The sequence below is a fragment of the Hirsutella rhossiliensis genome (assembly GCF_020360975.1).
Source record: "Hirsutella rhossiliensis strain HR02 chromosome Unknown scaffold00001, whole genome shotgun sequence".
Classification (NCBI taxonomy): Eukaryota; Fungi; Ascomycota; class Sordariomycetes; order Hypocreales; family Ophiocordycipitaceae; genus Hirsutella; species Hirsutella rhossiliensis.
The window spans coordinates 1,228,255-1,247,475 of NW_025408667.1; the positions used below are offsets into that span (position 1 = coordinate 1,228,255).

Genomic DNA, 19,221 nt, shown 5'->3' on the forward strand with positions numbered 1-19,221 from the left:
TCGAATATAAGTTAGCTAGATTATATTAGTAGATAACCTAGCTAATAGTATAACGAAGGCGCTTATATACTAGAAGTATTAAAGCTTTATTAAGTAACTAAGACTAGTAATACGGCCGGAAGATATATTAAGAGATAATATACCTAACCGCTATATTAAGGCGTAATATCTCCCTATTATAGCGAACTTAATAATTGCTAGATCCCGATAATAAGAGCACTACTATATATACTAAGATTAAGGGATTCTAACGGCGTAGTTAGATCTTAATTTAGTTAAGAAACTATAAAGATCTAAGGGGTAGAAGTTAGCCCTATTTACTACTAAGTAAAGCTATTACTAGACTACCCTTAATTAGTATAATACTATAGCGCTTAAACTTATAATAATCGTAATAGCTTTACTAAATTAAGACTAATTAATATAAGGAATATATTATTAGAAAGCCTACCTTTAAGATTACTTTTATCTTAAATAATAACGTCGCCGGTAAAGGTACTACGGTACCTAGGCTACCTAAAGGGATGCCCCGCTATGCCCCTCCTTATAAGGAAGGTTATAAATATAACTTATAACTACTAGTTAAACGGTAAGAGTAGGTTATATAACCCTATTAATCGTAAGTTCGACTCTCCTTAGGGCGGAAGAGTAAGTTATATAACTACGCCCTAGGAGGGGCGCGGGCAATAAACTTAGGGACCTAAGGGGAGAGGAAATAGGGGGCTTCTCCTTATATCCTCTCCCCTAGGTCCCGGCTTTTGCCTTTTACTATATTTACCTTCCCTTTTTTATAGGATATAATTAGGAGCCTCCCTTATTTTTAGATAACCTCCTTAAATAGATAATAAAGTAGCTAAATTTAATATTAAAATAGCCTTATATTTATTAGACCGAACCCTCCTCTACCTATTACCTTACTATCTAGAAGCTAGGGTAGTAAGGGGGTATATTAAGGAGAGTAGGTATAAGAGGCTATAGTTATACTTAGTAGACCTAATCGTTATATATAAGGAAGCCTGCCTAACTAATATAACTCCCTTAGCCTAAGGATATTATATAGGCTTAACTTAGGTATAGGAATGTCCTAATACCCTCTTTTAGCTAGCTATATATAGTTACTATACCTATATAAGCCCCTCCTTTATCCTAATAAATAGATAAAGATATATATTACTAAATTTACCTTTCTATACCCTTATTTCTTCTACTATACTCTTAAGCCCTTACTTAAGAGTTATATAATAAGGAAGCTTAAAAGTAGGATTTTCGTGTTACTAAGGATCGCTATAACTATAGGCCTTCCCTTAATCCCTCTATATATAATATTTATCGCTGGCGGACCGATATCTAGTAAGCTCTCGAGTAGAACCTCTCTTAATATAAAGCACTACCGGCTTAAGAGATATTAACTATCTTACGTAAAGCTAAACCTTTAATAGCGTTCTTTTATATTAAAGATATCTATAATAACCGCTAAAAGATCCGTTTTAAAGCTCTTGGCGGTATAACGGCAATATAAGCGTTTTTACGGTATCTTTAAGTAAGCGATCTTCCCTATTACGTTAAATTCGACCTATACAATAAAAATAAGATTTAAGGCGTATTATAGACCTATCTATAGTATTAAAAGATATAGAAACGTTTCCCTAAGGTTCTTAGCCTTAATAATATATATAAAACTAACCGCTTTAGTCTCTTCCTTTTTTAGGTTACTAGAGTTACTAACTAAAAGTCCCTAGCTAACTTCGTTTAGCTATAAGGAATATTCCTAGCTTAGAAGCGCGTTATTTACTCGAAAACTAAAGCGGATTTCTATAAGGCGTAGCGGCAGCTTAATAAGACCTTTAGTTAATACTAAGGGCATATCGTAATATATATCTTAAACGAATATATACCGTAGCGTAAGTAGTAGGCAGGCTACTTTATTAGCTAATATCGTAACTTTAGGCAGCGGGTAAATAGCTTAGTTAAGACCGCTTATAAGGATATAAAGTCTTATTTAGTTATAGGTACCTCTAACCTCTTATATCTTTACGATGCCCTTATATAGATAATTAAGAATAAAGAGATAATATATATATAAACGGCTGCCCGGTAAGAGATACGATAAAGGCGTTAGTTCCTTAGGCAGACTTAGATTAGGGATCTTAGTATAAAAATCACCTACGAAGTAGTTAACCTACTTACTATATAATATAGGCTTGCCTCGCCGCGATGCCTTTACTAACATGGGAGCTATAGCTATTACGGCCTTATAGCGGCGATTTATATACCTTAGGCTGCCTTATATACACGATCCTTTAACGCCTTTAAGCTAGGTTAACGCTTAAAAGCATAATGTTCTCTCATGATAGTAGTAAGAAGCCGTTAGTAAAGACCCCCTTTTTAGTAAATTTAATACTAATTACTACTATTAGGACCTCGAGGAGCTATTACTACGAATCCGCGACCCCGACGTTGTTACTATTACACGCGGCCGGCCCCGTAATAATAAGCTACCTATACCAAGCTCCCTCATAGCGAGGGTATCACAGACAGCATCACAGACGGCATCACAGTCATAGCCGGCTATAAGGGCATCCCAGCTACCTAATTCGAGTTAGGCTAGCTCAAGGCGGCTTAACGCAAGCGTTCGAAGGCGCCGGGGGCGCGACGAGATTAATAAACTTAGCTATAGCCCGCGGTCTCTCGCAGCGTCACAACAAGGATCATTAGCTCGAGGAAATACAAGGGGAATGGGATCAATAGGAGGACGCGGCAGGAGGGGCGCGCCGCCGGCTTCGTCAGGGCAGCCGGCTTCGTCAGGCGTTGGAGGGATCGTTGAGTGGGATGCAATTGAGGCGGCGACGCCGCCGCCGCCTACACAGCCGTAAGGGCCAAGGAGGAGCCGGGTCAATTGACGGGCCGATTGTTGCAACTTCGAGCTCAAGGTCCGGAAATGCGTTATTTGAGCGAATTGAGAGGCATGCGTTATGTGGCCTTTATTGCCTCTTATGTGTGTGCGGGTTGTGTGTGTGTGTGTGCGGGCGGGCGCAGGCGCGGGTGCGGGCATTTAGGCGGTACGGGTACTTGCCAGGCGCGCGCGGTACAAATAGGCGGGGCGGGCTGGCTTTAGTACGTATCTTAAAAATGGGTCGAGTGTGCAAACAGCAATATGCTATTGTGTAAATAGCAATAAGTCAGCTCACCCACTTGGGGGCACACCTACTTAAGGGCACGTCTCTATAACACTAACGCGCCGACTAACTCGTATATTATAACCGCGAATTCTCGTATATCTTATACTTAATTATTATTAAAAAAACATTATTCGAATTAGCAATATCTTAGCTTTCTAAATATACCGAAGATTAGCTTTAGAACGCTCTAGCTAATATTAAATTCGCGTAGGTTAGGTATAGGCTAGTCGGAAGTAGGGTATTCTAAGGACGATACTTTAGAAACGCCTTAAAGGTGCCTAACTAAAGAGAGGCATACGAATGCCATTAAAGAACAGCCGAGTAGAGAAATACCTCCGGGATTAGGTTCTTACCTAAGCCGAGCTCCCTTAACGTATCTCTAGCTAAGAATTCCGCCGTATTCACGGCTATAAGCAATACCCGCCTACTTAGAAAATACTAGGTAGTAGGCTTTTGGCGAAATCTAGAGGTTAGCACGATTAAAGGTAAAGCTCGATTTTGCTTATATTAACTGCGCTTCATGGCCCGGATTAAGGTAGTTCTAGTTACTTAGCTCCTAGCTTTATAGGCTATTCCCTAGAATACGCTTTAATATAGACAGATAGGTATCCTCAGAGGCCTTAGCTATAACGGCCTCGTGCTGGGAGCTTAGAGAGAAGAGACGCTTAGGCGGCTTAGGTCGCGTTATTAGACTATAATAGTAGAATACGTCTTTACTATTAGCCGGGCCTTAACTCCTCTTATAATCTTTAAAGGTTAGGACCTTTAATACTAATAGTTCCCTAAAGAACTCGACTTTTTAAAGGATTAGGACTTTATAGCCTCTTTAAAGGGCTAGATAAGCGACTTTATCGCAATTTAATAGCTTAAGTAGGTCTTTATCCTATAAATAAGAAGCTAGCTATAAGGTAACGTCCTCTTAATTATAGATAGCTATAAAAGCTATTAGACTAACGATTTTATATATAAATACTTCCTATATAGTATATATCTCCTTTTCCTACCTCTATACGCCTCGTACGTTCTTTAACCTCTCGATATCTCGATTTTTTCGCCGATTAAAGCTACCTACTAACGTTAACTCTAAAAAATCGCTTCTCTCGACGATATAGCACTAATTAGCAAGGTACTTTTCCTTCGCTACTATTATTAGGCCAGTGGCCGCCTAACGAGAAAAATATTAAAGGGGTAGCGAGGATAGGACTTTAGCTAGTTAATATAGTAAAGCTATTAATAAGCCGCTTCGTCTTACCCGCGCTATTAACGCCGTTACTACTAAAGAGGAAGAAGAATTTAAGCAATAGATAATAGCGATGCGTAAAATACCGAGACGATCGTAGGAAGTCCGTAGGCTTATTAGGGGGCTCGAAAATCGCGGTTAAGTTAACCGTACGATCCGTATGCTTTTTAGCAAAGTTAGCCGCAGCCTTAATCGTTAGAATATATAGCTTACAACGGCATAGCTATATATATAATAGCTTAAGCATTAATTATATCGTCTACGGCCTTAAAGCACGAAAATCGCAAGATCTAAATAGCCGGTTTATACGGATTAAATAAGTTATTAAGATAAGGAAATAGCTTTAACGCGCCCTTAAGCCGTCTGCCATCGCAATAGCTAATTAGAAGGCGGATTTTAAAGCTCTATATAGAAGCTAGCAGCTAGAATAGTAGGAAAATACCATAATTAAGTATCGCGATATAAAAACGCGGCTTTAATTGCTATTAGAATATACTGTCTTAGTTATATAAGACGTGCCCTTAAGTGGGTGTGCCCCTAAGTGGGTGAGCTGACTTACTTATTTATAAACTTCGGTAGTATATTACGTACCTACTAGTAGCTATGCAATGCTATACTTAGGGGGGCGTAATATACTATTCGTGAGGATTCTAGGCGTATGCTATTTTCGTATTTTAGGCTTAGTTTTAAAAAGTTAGCCGAGAAGATATAATAATATATATTACTAGCGACGGCTTATTAGTTAGCTATATATAAGAACGTTTAGTCGAGCAACTAAATAACTAAGTAAGGGTTAGCCCCGAGATAAGTAGAAATATTCCTTTATAAAGATATACTTAACCTTATATTTTTCTCGTTTTCTATATTCTATATAAAGAGTAAGCGTATAAAAAGAAAGCTACTATAAATAGTGTATTTTCGTTTTACTAGGAACTCTCTTATAGTCGCCCGTACTACCGGCCATTCTCACGCAACGCTCGTCAGTGATCCTCCGCCATGCGCGCCCCGAGTTGGGAGTCGTCCATACAAACTAACCTGGCCTCGTTCGACCTCTCGGGCTTCAGCGGCCATGCGATCCCACGTTGTGGCCATGCTGCTCCCGCTCGGGCTGAATGCCTTCGACCTCCACGCCCAGGTGCCACTCCTGGGTTCCAACGAAGGCGCTCCGTCACGCTGCCCGACAGTGCGTCAACGCCTGGACAACGCCCTCGCCCGCGTCGAGGGAATCCAGCACATTGGGGGCACTGCTGGCATGTCCGTCGGCGTCATGAGCCACGGCCAAGTGCTTCTCCAGCACAGCTACGGGTTTGCAGACGTCGAGACGCGCGCCGTGGCCAACGAAACGACGCGCTATCCATTGGGTTCCCTAACAAAGGCCTTCGTGTCGGCCACCGTCGCGCAGCTCGTCCACGACGGCGTCCTGAGCTGGGAAAGGCCCCTGTCCGAATACCTGCCGGAGCTCTCGTTCCAGTCCGATCCGGCACTGGCGGGACGGTTAACCTTGATCGATCTGCTTTCTCACCACACCGGCCTCGCGCGCCTTGACGCCCTGTGGCTGGGCGCTAACAATGAAGTCGTGATAACCAACAATTCCACCATCGCTGTCTGCAACCACTTATCCTCGGTATACCCACTCCGTTCCAAGTGGCTGTACAACAACTGGATGTACGCGCTTGCCGGCGAGGTGATAGAACGTGTAGTACGAAAGCCATGGGGTCAAGTGCTGGAGGAGCGCGTACTCCAGAGAGTCGGCCTCTCTCAAACATCCGTCCTCGGCTCCCGCATTCCTCCCGACTCCACGGCACTGCCCTACATCATCGCCGACGACGCCGCTCCGCTGCGCATTGGAGACCTGGGCCTTCTCCAGGGACACCTGATGTCCTCTGCTGGCGGGGTTCGAAGCACAGTCCACGACATGCTCGCCTGGGGCAACGCACTCCTTTCAGCCTTTCGACAGGGCGAGCCTCCCGTCGAGCAGATAGGCACCATGCTCTCCGGGCAGAGTTTTATGAACAAGTCCGCTGTCTCGGATGAGCTATACGCGCTGGGCTGGGGCAAGGTCATGACACCAGCGCAATTCGGCAAGATAGGCTTCAACCCGGGGCTCGTCAAGGGCGGCATGCCCGTCCTCGGCGTCGGCTCAGAGCCTCAGCGCGTCTTCTATCATAACGGAGGATTACCAGGCTACAACCACTGCATCATGCTCCTCCCTGCTCAGCAGGCCGTCATCATCGTTCTCACAAACTCCATCTCCCGAGGGGATACCGCCGACTGGGCAGCCCAGACGCTCCTCCAGGCTGTGGCGGGCTTCACGAATCCGGTGGACTTGGCACCAGTCGCGAAAGAGGCGGCAAAGACCTGGAGTACAACCTACCAGAGGATGGCCGAGACTCTTGACAAGCACCGCTCGCCAGGCACGAAGCAACCTCCAAATCAGGAGTTGGTCGGACAGTTCCGGCATACGACTGGGGCAGTCTTTCTCCGGGTTTTCGAGGAGGGCGGTGCCCTCAAATTCAACATCAATGGAAGTGGAGAGCAAATCCATGTCTTGTCGCACTACCACAAGGACACATTCATCTTCCTGCCCTCTGCTGAGGAAAGGACTCGACGCGGCTTATTCCATTACGCGACAAATGCGTGGCTGTTACACTTCATGAGAGATTCGGATGGGAAGATCAACCACATCGTATGGAATCTTGACGACCAAGTGCCTGAGGGTGAACATTTTGTTCGGCATTGAATCCTCGTGTTCTCTTACTTCTGTAACGGCAACTGCGGGTCCAATAGTGCAAATACAATTGATGCAACGTTCAAACAGAGTAGGCAGGCCTGTTGGCACCGGAAGCAGGCCTCCGGTCCTTCACCTTGAGCCTTGAACGCAAATTGAATAGCATGCAGGTGTTGACATTTGACTGTAAGTTGCTTGATAGACCACTTATCTTCCTAAGATTTGAGAGGATGGCGGCAGCGGTCATTATTAGGTGAAGAAGGAATGCGGCCAGAATCACTTGTCGAACGGCGTTATCCTCCCATGCGGGTTAGTATTATCCTGCTACCAAGTCGAGTCCGGCTCTCCCACAACGTACAACATTCTTCTGCAACGGACGTGAGCAAGGAACACGAGCTCAACGTGATAGACGCCCTGACATATGAATGAATTTTTCATTCGATTATGGAATGAAATTGATCTGCTGCGCATGTATAGACAACAAATGTGTTCTGTCAACAAATCATGAAACATTGTGCATCTCAAGTCTCGAATACGCCGCTTCTAGCCCTAGAACAAGGGAACTCAATTGCCCAAAATATTGCTTATACGACGGTTTTACTCGAATGGGCACCAGTAAATGCGACATGAAGTTACCTGGTCCACCTCGAGGGATGGGTTTAAGAGTCCCAGTTTGGGAGCAGAACTCGCAAGAGCCGGCCAACGAGTAACGAGGTGATATTGTGATACAGAGATACATGTATCGGTAAAGCATGCAGTTGGCCTCACCTGAACGACTTCGATAGATAGCGTCCCTTCGTTTCCCTAGTCGATCCGACTACACCTCGTCTTAACCGTGACTTTCTTGTCAAGTTCGTCGACGCGTTTGTCGAGAGCCTTAAGGGTGTCGGCGTACTTTTTTTTTCACACCCCAGGTGGTGCCTACAGCGGCGGCATTTTTGAGTTCAGCGGAATTAGCTGTCTTCGTCGCTTTTATCCTAGACCTTCGTAAGACAACAGGGGTTGGTGGTTTTCTTTATTGGAGCTCTTAAACCTCTGCATCAGCTTTAGTGTCGCGCTTGCACTTAGCCAAAAGCCAGCTTGTAATGTGTTTTGGTGGGACCATCCTGGATACCGTGTATCGTAGAGCTAGCTTAGCATATATTACGAAAGTAGAAGTAGGTTTATTTAGTAGAGAAAATAGCCAATGGAAGAAGAACTAGTGACGCGTTAAGTGCGCGGCTCGTAAACATATCATCTTGGACGTGGAGAATAAATTCACCGAGAAGCCACTAAGGCTCCAGATGAACGTACACCGGTGCGCAGTTATAGGCACTCTTGCACTGCGCTTCTCGGCTGTTGCTGGTGTTTCGGAGTCCTAAGTTTTCCGGCCTGCCGTCGTTGACTTATCCACTTTTGTCTTGAGTACAAGTCGACGGGATGGAGTTTGGCACACAGGCGAGGGAGCCTTACCCCCCAAACTCTCGGACAGGCGGTAGTTTTGACCCTGAAATCTCCTCACATCGCCAGTAACAGCTACATCTACATTTCCCCCGCGGAGACTTCCCGAACGAGATTCCTCAAGCTCAGGAGGATGCTGCCGGTGAGAAATGGACCATGGTTCCATCAACTACCGAGGCCCAGGTGGGCGTGGCTCAGGGCAAGCTTGACAAAGGAGACTTTGACGGTGCCTTCATTCTTGTTCGCGCAACGGCCTTCGGCCATCTTACAGGCATCCGATTCAGTTACGCCGCGGAAGAACAACTTGCCAACGCGCAGCTCGGTCTTATTAGTATAGGACACAGTGAGAGGGGTTATAACTGGCCATAAAATCCCTAACCAGTAGGGCATTCACACATTGGAGAAAGCTAATGGATCGGGTGAAACATAGCGGACGTTTACCCACCAAGTTTCGGTGTCAAACTGGAAGCGGGATAAAGGTGACAAGTCTCACTGAGGCTCGAAATACATACAGTGACGAAGGAATGCCGGCCTATTCAACCGTGGCCAGCCAATCTCCTGCGCCTTATGTGCGTCGAAGTGCGTGGCCAAAGACGCCACGGAGTGTGTATAGGTATGTAGGCCATGTAGCAGCACCACTTCGCGTGCGATCCGAGTCTTACGCCCACGCCGGAATTCCCAATCCCCTCAATCAATCCATAGGAGGCCGACTTGATCTAGCATTTTGACTCCTCATGCGCTTTGGCATCAACTTCTAGGACCAGCGTGGGGTTAAAGCCTCATATTGAAAGTGCAAGTTTGCCTTCCACCTGCGAGGTCAACAGCTTGGATAGGCTCCTGGGACACGGACTGGTTATTTCCCGCGCCTGATCTGGACATTCATTGGAAGATGGACTCTGGAGGCATGATCTTGTCAACCTCGCTATTACCCCTTTGAACTTTCGAGTGTGCTCTGGAACGCGTAACACACCTTGTAAGTTGTGTGATGGAGGACTTTAGTGCGGCCTCTACCAGGCGAGAGGATCTCACAAAATGACATATACTGTGTTTCGTGTTCATGAACAAACAGCTAGGTTTGCTAGATTCCACTCGAAATTCGATAGATCCAAAACTTGCCGGTCTAAAGAGGAGACATCTAATGCCGGCGGCAAGCCCTAAGCGAATAGATCAATCGGGAAGTCAGGTGCGATCCTCTACAGCGGACGACTATAGAATTCTATCCAAAATGTTGCAAGACTTTAGTGCCCCTCATGGAGGATATAAATCTAGTCTACAAACTAAGCCCAGGCTAAAGAATCTAAGAAATCCTAAGCGTAACTGAGTAAAATAGGGAGAATATCTAGGGACTAAGGGTGAGCCTAAGAGTTAAGGAATGTTAAGAATGCGCAAAACTATGTATCTCGAGGATTAGCTCCCCGAGGCTAAGCCGAACCCTACCTTAACCCGGTACTTGATTTTGGTCCGCCGTCGTTGTAATACCAAGGGTACAGTATAAGAAGCCGACGGGCTCTCTTCAACGGTCTGCTGGTCCATTTATCATCTCTGCAATAATCTTTCTTGACGGCTCAGCGTAATCCATCGGTTCTCATTCCAAAATGAAGGTTCTCAGCACCCTCTTCACTCTCGTGGCCGGCTTCGCCCTTGTCCAGGCAGCACCCACCACCAGTGGGTGCATTTGGATCACGAAGCCTAAGTACCATTGTCTTCCGGCAGGTGGCGGATGCATTTGGGATGTGCAGCGCGAGTTTCATTGTACCAACCCCTGTACGTGTCTATGGACGATGACATGACACTTCCCGCCTGCCGCTGACTTGATTGACCCCTCTAGAATTGCCGCAGGCCCCTTTCAACCGGCAACCTAAGTTAGTTTGCTCATCGGATCAACTAAAAGTGGGTTGGTGTGGCTGGTCAGGGCGCAACGCCGATACTGCACAATTAGGTGTGCTTGTCCTTCCTTTTAGACTTCCTCCTTTGCCTCATCCTATAATTCTTATAAGGACTCGTATAAGGGCTCTTGCCAGAGTTACTATAAGAGCATTGCAATAACGATTTCGTCTTATATAAGGTTAACAGGTTGATATTATAACTTGTTAGCCTTGTCAGCCTTGTTAGCCTCTATAGTAAGATTAAAGCTTGCCAGAGGAAGGAATTCTCTCCTTCCGTCGGGCATGGCGAGTCTCCCTTGACTTGCGAGCGGGATACCCGAAACGGTGCCGATAACGTAGCGACACCTTGGTCCCAGGTACTCCTCCGCTTTGTCAGCCTATACCTCCTAGTAGTGGCCTCACACTTAATAAAATCGTATAGTTTTATATTTATAATCTGAAGTCTAGGTTATATCTTGTATAGTCTAAAATAGACTTCAGTAGGTATTTTTTCAAGTACGCTACCAAAGGGGGGGTGCTAGGGCAAGAGGGGCCGGGGATAGTAGTAACTACTGGTATCCGTGCTCGCTCAACCAAAAACCTCAGTTATAAAGTGGTAGATGGTTTTACTTCCATCGTGACGGCCCCTTACAGAAAGTTCTTTACACTTGTCGGCCAAAATCTCGCCCACGACGGGTGAACCGCAGTAAAAGACACCCACTTTGATGTCCGAGTCTTGAGCGCTACTCGCACGACTATCCTTCTCGCTATCAGTCTGCTCTAGTTTTCTGGCGTGGAGTTTATACATATCGTTGTAGTGGTCGTCTAGGATCCTATCAAAATCTGGACGACCGAAATGTGTTGGGTTGAGAAGGCCTGTAAGTGGGGAGGTAGGATGTTCCTCGGTGCGATGCATCTCGAGTAGCCAGCGGAATACATGAATGACGATGTCCTTTCGTTCCGCCGTAACGTGGGTGTTTATGCGAATATCGAGCTGCGGATTTTGTTCATGCTCGCGCTCCCACTTCTGCCCAAGCGAGACCTGGTTTAGGAGATCAGAAAACCACAGCAGGTGGTTTCGGTCGCGAACTGTCCAGTGGAAATCAACTCGGCGGTAGTCATCCGTCAAAGTGAAGTCTGGTCTACCGCTTAGCTGGAAGATCTCCTCCTTGTGATCGAATCTAGGATTGTCTTGAGAGGGTTTCAATAGCCGGCCAAGATCCTGTGACATCTCTCCTGAGATGCTCTTTGAGCGAATCTGCCTGAGAATTGCAGCAGAATCGTCCTCAGATGTGTCCTGCCACTCCTGAAAGCCCCCATGATCGAGATCATAGTTGTGTTGCAGATCGGCGAGAATGCCCGAAAAGGGTGTTACACCAATCCCAGTGCCGATAATAACGGACTGTTGAAAATCAAAGAAGCGCTGAGCAGGAGCCCCAAAGGGTCCATTGATGCTGACTTCGATTTCGGTTATGTCCGACTGGCCGCCCAATTCGTGCAGTTTTCGAGTCCAGTTGCCATCCGCCTTGATATGGACCATGACTTTCTGGTCGCGGCAGAAGGACACAGTGAAGGGGTGCCATTGGAAGAAGCTGATTTTTGGCACCCGCAGAAAGATGTACTGACCAGCCTTATATTTAGAGAGGCGATGGCTAGGGAGGTCAGCTATGATCTCCATCGTTTCGTCGTCCAGAATAGCCATGGTGGCTCTGATGTGATGAAAGCCCAGGGCAACGCGTATCAGGCGCTCGACCAGAACCATAAGGGTGGGGAAAGCAAGAAAATAGCCAAACATGGGCCATTGAAGGAGAGAAGCTGTTCCGTGGGCCATCATAAGGCCGATAATTGGGAACATGAGCAGGTGCGCCAGCTGAAAGACTTCGTAATTCCACCTACGAACTTGAGGAATGCTGAGCAACGAGAGGATATAAATGAGACCAAGCCCAGTAACGCCGGTGAATCCGGCGATTGAGCGAACAAAGCCAGCATAGGAGCGTGGGATGGAATCTGGATCCAGGATTTTGCCTACTGCATCTCTATGCGCAGGATCGACACCGCGGACGAAAGTGCCCGTCAAGTGCGCGACAGAGTGCAATGTCGCCAGGAGAATAGCAACACAGGCGATGTAAATGTGGAACTCTTGCGATAGATCCCAATTGATGAAACGAGAGACGTGGTATGACGTGCGCAGCCATGTCGAAGTATATCTCGACATGCTGAGGATGAGGAAGAAGAAGGTCGGGTACAAGGCACCCGCACACGTCTTGGCCATGACGATGCGCCAGCCAAGTGCGGCCCGGTACTCGGGTGTCGCGTCGTACTTGACGAGCTGCCAGATGCCAAACGCCAGTTGCAGGCCGATGACCAGTCCAATGAAGCACACCTCGGGGCCACGGACAGCCCAATAGGCGCGGATCTTGCGCCAGCCTGGAAGACGACGCACGTAACTCTTTTCCTCGTCCTCTTGTTTCTTGTTCTGCGCAAGCGACGGTATCTTCCAGCTGCATAGCAGTTCGGCGAAGTCTTGACGAGTGATTCGCTCCGCGTCGGAGGAGCCCATCATGCTGGATAAGAACTGGTGGCGAGCGTCGTCGTCCTTTGCTAGACGGGCGCAATGAGGGCACGGGGTGTGATCCTTGGCCCTATGATGATGCTCGCGAAAGAGTGCGCCGTGAACGTGATCCAACTTCATCTGGATGTCCTTGTATTCAATGTATCCTTTGTTGTCATGATCGATTTGGTCGAGAAACTCGTTAATCTCGTCATTGTCGAGATACTGGCCATCTGTCATGGCGCTATCCGGCGATCTGGCCATCAGTCGTTGTTGTGATGCAAAATATTGCCAAAAGTGCATGAAACCAAGGATCCGTCGCCGACGCAGGTCTGTTCTTGAAGACAAGAGGTGATCCTTTCAGAAAAGATGGTATCTGTTCCATCGTAAAGGATTTTGGACCACCTCCCTTTAGCTGTGGTTACTAGCCTGGCAGATAGGTATGTTACGCGTTTAGCCAAGCGCAAAGTCAAGAAAACGCTCTACGGCCAACTTGGCATGCAATCAACTCTAACTTTCCTCCATGGAGGCTTCAACACCGCATTCGTACAGAGGGTTCCCTTAGCACAGCTAAAGGGGTTGCTCGTACGAGCTTAGATGGGCCCCGCCCATGATCGGGGAGAGGGGGCTGTCGTGGAGGGCGTTGATGAGAAAGAGCTAGGGAAGCCGGCGCAGGCGGCAAACCATCTCGCGAGGTCGCGGGCGAGACGCGGGCGGCTTAGGGCGAGTGTGACGTCGCGGTTATCCTCGAGGGGGAAGGCGAGCGGAGCTCCAAGTCAAGGGAGCAGTATAGGACGGCGTGATGAGCCAGATCCCTCCCGGGGCCACACCGGCAGAGGGGCGAGGTCACCCTGGGAACACCTTGGAGGCAAAGGAACGCGTTAAGGCCGATTTTCCCATCTGTATCTAGATGACAAGTCTGCTGAGAAACTTTAGAAGGTTGCGGTGGCGCTTGAGCGCCGCCTTCATAGCTAAGTTGGCCGGCTATCCGCCATGTAGAGGGTTCTGTAGGCGTGGGAGATTAGCTCTTAGCCGGCTTCCCATCGTCTATGCTAGGCCTCGGCTAAGCTCTATCGGGCCGGCCTATACGGCGGCTGGTGCGGAGGCTATCGTAGACGCGACATTCTCGCTTCGTATTGGACTTGTGTGAGGTGCTTCTCACTGTCACCTACCAGTAAGCCGGCAGCTGTAGCCATGAGAGATATATAGGCAAACGCGATGTCGAGCAGTATGTTAGCAGTGCTTTTCTTTGGCGGGTCTTGCGAGGCTTTGCTTTAATCTGCTAATGCGGCGGTCTTATTCATGACAATTGAAATCGCAAGGCCAGGGACACGTGTTGTTCTGTGACTTTCTCTAGCGTCCAGAGAACTTTGGAGAGCAAAACGAGTCCATGATTGCAGCTATTTTCCCAGCTTGTGGTTAACAACTTGAAGGGGAAATGCCGCTATCTGTACGTAAATTGGAAACCCTGGCCGAAGCCAAGCGTTATGTGTCCGGCGCAGCTAGGTCTCGGCTCTTTTGACAGGGGCTCTTTTGACAGGTGATCCCCCGATCTTGTCTTTCTCTCAAGCTCTCGTTGCCCTAATTTATCGATAGGCAGACGAGCTACCAAGGTTAAACACTGCCTTCCTCGCCTTCTGCGAAAGAACAATGGGTTGCGGTCCGCAAGTCCGGCGGGCGAAGATCGCGCAGCTTAGGGCCTATTCATGACAAAATCTCGGGAATTCTCGACATAGAAAGAATGGTCCGTGCTTTGGCAGCGTTGAAAATACCCATATGGATCAAGGAACACACGAGCATCATTGCATGGCCTGGAATCCGCATTATCTCGCCATATTTCACTTGTCATAGGTGAGTAAAAAACCTCTCTTTGTCACTAAAGTTCCAACACAAAGGCGGCAACATTCGAGCAGCTGGGGGAGGCAGCCCCTTAATGGCTCTGCAGAAACCTATCCACATTATCTTAGTCTGTCCGAAAGTCTCCGTTGGTCATGGTCAATGTCAACACATGCTGCAGAGTCCTTGATATTTGACACCGCCATTGATCATCTGGACCCTCGATTCTGCACGCGCTCTGTGTGTGCGGTTACGGGCTGTGTTCGTGAATCGAATCCACCCCAAGTATCCTCATCAGGTTTCACAAGTCCGGACCTCTTTGGAGTGTGCGTCGTAAATCGCGCTGAGTTCATGCCCAATACTTTCCCCCTAACCTCCCCGCCTATCAAGTGTCGAGTGAAGTTTGTGTTGCTTCATTGGGGAGACGCAGGCGAGAGCGAGCACCGCCCAGCCGAGCATTGTCAGCCAGACGCCTCGGAACGCCTCGATAAAAGAGTCAACCACTCCATCGTACCATCCTTCCGGTAGGTTCCTCAGCTCGCCAATGTCATCCCGGATGCGACTGATTCTGTCTGCAGCACCTGGCTCGTCCCCGAAACGTTCCCACAGCCGGGCGTTGAGGGTGTTATGGTACACCGCCGAGGCGACAGTGATTCCTACTGTGCCTCCTAGACTTCGAGCCAAGTCTACCGCCATTCATCGTTAGTTTCGGCCCTCTCTTACGTATCCGAAGTCATATTGATATTGACAAAAGGGGGAAGATGAGACGTTGTACACTCACATGTACTCGATGTGACAACCGCCTGTTGCGAGTGATCAACGGCCGCGAGACAAGCAATCTGTGTTGTCGCCAACACAGCACTATAACCGCCTCCGACGAAGAAGAAGGCCACCGTTGTCAAGGCAGTCGGGGTATTCTTGGTCTGAAACGAAAACAACAGCGTGCCTAGCATCAAGAGCATGACGCTCGCAATTCCAAGCCCGACAAACTTGCCGGTCCTCTTCATGATATATCCTGCGACGAGAGCCCCAATTGATATTCCGATAGGCGAGGAGAGGGTCTTTAAACCAGCGCCGGTCGCAGACTCGCCGAGCACCTGCAAGTATAGGGGTACGTAGAATATGCAGGTCATGGCGAGCATGGCGACGAGAAGGCTGGTGAGACAGGCAGCGAGGACCGTTCGATCGAGCAGCAGCTTCACGGGGATCACAGGTTGGAGTGCTCTGCTTTCCCACCATATAAAAGCGATAAAGAGGGCGAGAGAGATGGAAATGGCCGAAACTGGGAGGGGATGCCACCAGGGTACCAAGTTTCCCCCCGAGTTTAGCCCCAAGACCAATAGCATCAAGAACGAAGACGTCAGGATAACGCCGAGGAAATCGATCCGTGCAAGATAGGACCTATCGGACTGCTTGGGCGGCACCTTGACAAGGATGAGCACGGCCACAGCAGACAGCAAGGCGGGTGGGACTTGAACTAAGAAAGCAAGTCTCCAGCCAAGGGTCGTATAATCGTTGAGCAGTCCGCCAAAGACGCCGCCGACCATAGAGCCAGACCCGAGCCAGATACAGGCAATACCGCCCACGAGTCCCCTTTTCCGTAGAGGGATCAGGTCGGAGCCCAGGAAGGTCGGAATACTCATCAGGCCACCGCCTCCGATGCCTGCGATGACCCGGCCGAAGATGAGAACGTATTGGCTCGTGGCCAGGCCGCAGATGAGGTTGCCAGCGGCGAAAAAGAGGTTGCAAAAAACCAGGCCGGGACCGCGCCCAAAGATGTCGGTGAGCCGGCCAGAAATCGGCTGGCAGGCCGCGTTGGAAATGAGGTATGCTGTGGCGAGCCACGGAAGCAGACTCATTGAGTGAAACTCGCTCGAGATCGGGGCGGAAAGTGTCGCAATGACAGTCGAGTCGAGGGCTCCCAGGAAGACCCCAAACCAGGCCGTGCCCATGATGAGCGCCAGTTTTGTCAAGGACAACTCCTTAACAATGATTGTCTGTTCATTGTCCAGGCCATTGGGGCAATCGTTCGCCGCAGGAGCTCCGATCTCGGAGTCGGGCTTCAGCAGCAGCGGCGTCGTCTCCGTACAGACAGCATTCTCCTCGTCGGTGCTGTGCAAGCCTCCGGCTTCATCACGCGCCATTGTGGCCTTGCTCGCTTCCGGGCGGCTCCCGCAGGCGGACTACAGGGACTGCGGTGTCGAGAAAGGTTCCAAGGGCTCCAAGAACCGTCTCGTACGGCCGCGCAGGGGGATTGGTTGCCCTTATTAAAGACCGGCATGCAGGCGGAATGTACATAACCCCCCTGGCCGTTGGCCATCCCTGCGTAATCGGGTCATCGGCGACCCAAGTCAAGAAGACCCCCCGCCACAGTTTCCATTGCTTTGATGAGGCCTGTTTGGTGCTTCGGGAAGCTGAGGTGACAATCCGAGAGGGCAGAGCCCAATGAATGTTCATCCCGATGGGCCGCAGCGCCATCGCGCGCTCTCTCCCGTCTCTTCCCAGTCGGTTCATTCATTCGTGTGGCACCGTGATTCCCCGACGATGCCAATCAATCCCGCTCGCTACAGCCATGTCTCAGAAACTTTCGTGTTTGCTTCTGGTTGTGTCTAAAACCTGCAGTACGACACGCTTCTCAAAGCTCCGCAGGGGGGGTTGCATTGATGGTTTGAGCTCAGCTGCCGGCTGCATTTGAAGCCATTCCCAGTTCTCTCTACGGCCGTGATCGGCCCGGGCCACCCACGGCACAAGCTCTGGGCCGAGTTTTGCCTCTCGTGTTGCGTGAGCAGTATCCCTGGCTTGCATGTATCTTGTCGTTTGGTACATACACGATTAAGAGTCGCATGTGAATTCAAAGGATCGCCATGTCAACTTTGGCCAAGGGAGGTATCATCCTGTTGGTTGACCTACAGGACCCGTGCGGGAGTCTCTCGAAGCTCGGGTTACCGCATAGCAGAGACAGTGCTGGAGACCGTACGTCTCGTATACAGTCGATTATTGAGTGCTTGGTCGGCTACGTTTCACGACGCTGTATAACGCAATGGCGCACATCAAGGTATCAGTACATGTTCGTATGACGCTGGCGAGAATTAATGACAAGTCCTTTCTGCTTTCATTGCCGCTACTGTATAGTCAATGTCGCCGTTCCCTTCAATGCATACTCCAGCATGGATACGAAGCACAAAAGCACACAGTCCGACGCCTCAGCCCATGCCGAACGCAAAGCAAACATCAATGACCAAAATGGGACCCTGACAGCTAGCTGCGACCCCGTCTCCAAACTTCGGCGGGGGAAAGTGAGACAGGCAAGGACAACCCTTGCTTTGCGAGCAGAAGGCCAACACCTTGCCCTGGGAGAGCCTGGGATCTAAGTCTCGACATGGGGACTCGACATGTCGTGCGACACGGCGAGAAGGCTTGGCACTTGTAATCTTTGATCAAGGCACTTCCCAACCACACGTGCCATTAGGAACATTCTGCTAAAGTGGTGTGCAGTCGCGGCCCGCGAACGAGCCAGTCCCGGAGGCATGCAGCTCCTGAGTGCAAGCGACTGCTACCGCTTTGAGTTTCGCTTGTCTCGGCGGTGAAACAGCTACCAGTCAGCCATTTTCGCCTAGATAGTGAACATCATCGGATCCACAGCGTAATCTGGCGCATTCAACCCCGGGCGGGAAGATGAGGCATTGGGACGGCAGCAACAGTCAAGTCACCGGTCCTTTGGACAAGGGGGGATCCGGCGATATTCCGAGATAGACATTAGACAGTAGACATTGCCTACGGAGTGCAGTGTGCAATCTGTGCCCCGTACTGTACATTACGGCTCGACTACGTATTCTATGACCACCTTCTACTCCATCCACTCATCAAACTCTATCATGCATGAAATGATACCGTAGACAAGGAGATGGATGACGATACAACTCAGCCTGAAGCTTGCCGTGCTTCTGCAGAGCCAGCTGTGACAGGCCCGAAGCACTTTGCCTTTTTGTGGCTGGCCGGCTGGCCGGTGATGCAAGGCATGTTGATGCCTTTGCCGTCAAAGGCAGCTCAAATAGAGTTCAAGGAAAAGAGGTAAGTCGTTTAGATGCACTGCGCATGTTCCACGTACGCCAACCATCACATGCACAACGAATATGTGTCTTGGTGTTGCCTAGTGGGAACATGTGCCCCAGCTGGCGTGCATCCAAACTCTCAGCACGCCTCCCTAGCACCTCATCATGCCCGAAGTCATGCTCATTCTTGCGATGGCTCCCAGCCTCGTCTCAACTCCACGTTCTTCCCCGCGGAAGCTTCTCATAAACTGCCAATCAAGTGGTCGTTCGAAACCCGTGCCTTCATCCCCGCGCTGGGCCTCTAGGTATAAACTTTATCCCCGCCATTTG

The 19,221-nt window shown here is 49.0% G+C and overlaps 3 protein-coding genes across 3 annotated transcripts; 1 reads left to right on the top strand and 2 right to left on the bottom strand.

Annotated features, from left to right (window-relative positions):
- Positions 1 to 5,488: 5,488 nt before the first annotated feature.
- On the top strand, positions 5,489 to 7,159 carry HRG_00142 (beta-lactamase domain-containing protein; the record flags this gene model as incomplete). Its single annotated transcript, XM_044858613.1, has 1 exon — positions 5,489 to 7,159. One exon carries the CDS (start codon positions 5,489 to 5,491, stop codon positions 7,157 to 7,159), a length of 1,671 nt encoding a protein of 556 aa, XP_044725013.1.
- Positions 7,160 to 11,041: 3,882 nt separating this feature from the next.
- HRG_00143 (FAD-binding domain-containing protein) lies at positions 11,042 to 13,243 on the bottom strand (the record flags this gene model as incomplete). The annotated part of the gene is made up of 3 exons (XM_044858614.1): positions 11,042 to 11,446; positions 11,495 to 11,620; positions 11,804 to 13,243. The coding sequence occupies 3 exons, from the start codon at positions 13,241 to 13,243 to the stop codon at positions 11,042 to 11,044; spliced, it is 1,971 nt and encodes a 656-aa protein (XP_044725014.1).
- A 1,965-nt stretch (positions 13,244 to 15,208) lies between these two features.
- On the bottom strand, positions 15,209 to 16,983 carry HRG_00144 (major facilitator superfamily domain-containing protein; the record flags this gene model as incomplete). The annotated part of the gene is made up of 3 exons (XM_044858615.1): positions 15,209 to 15,525; positions 15,621 to 16,263; positions 16,312 to 16,983. 3 exons carry the CDS (start codon positions 16,981 to 16,983, stop codon positions 15,209 to 15,211), a joined length of 1,632 nt encoding a protein of 543 aa, XP_044725015.1.
- Between the last annotated feature and the right edge of the window lie 2,238 nt (positions 16,984 to 19,221).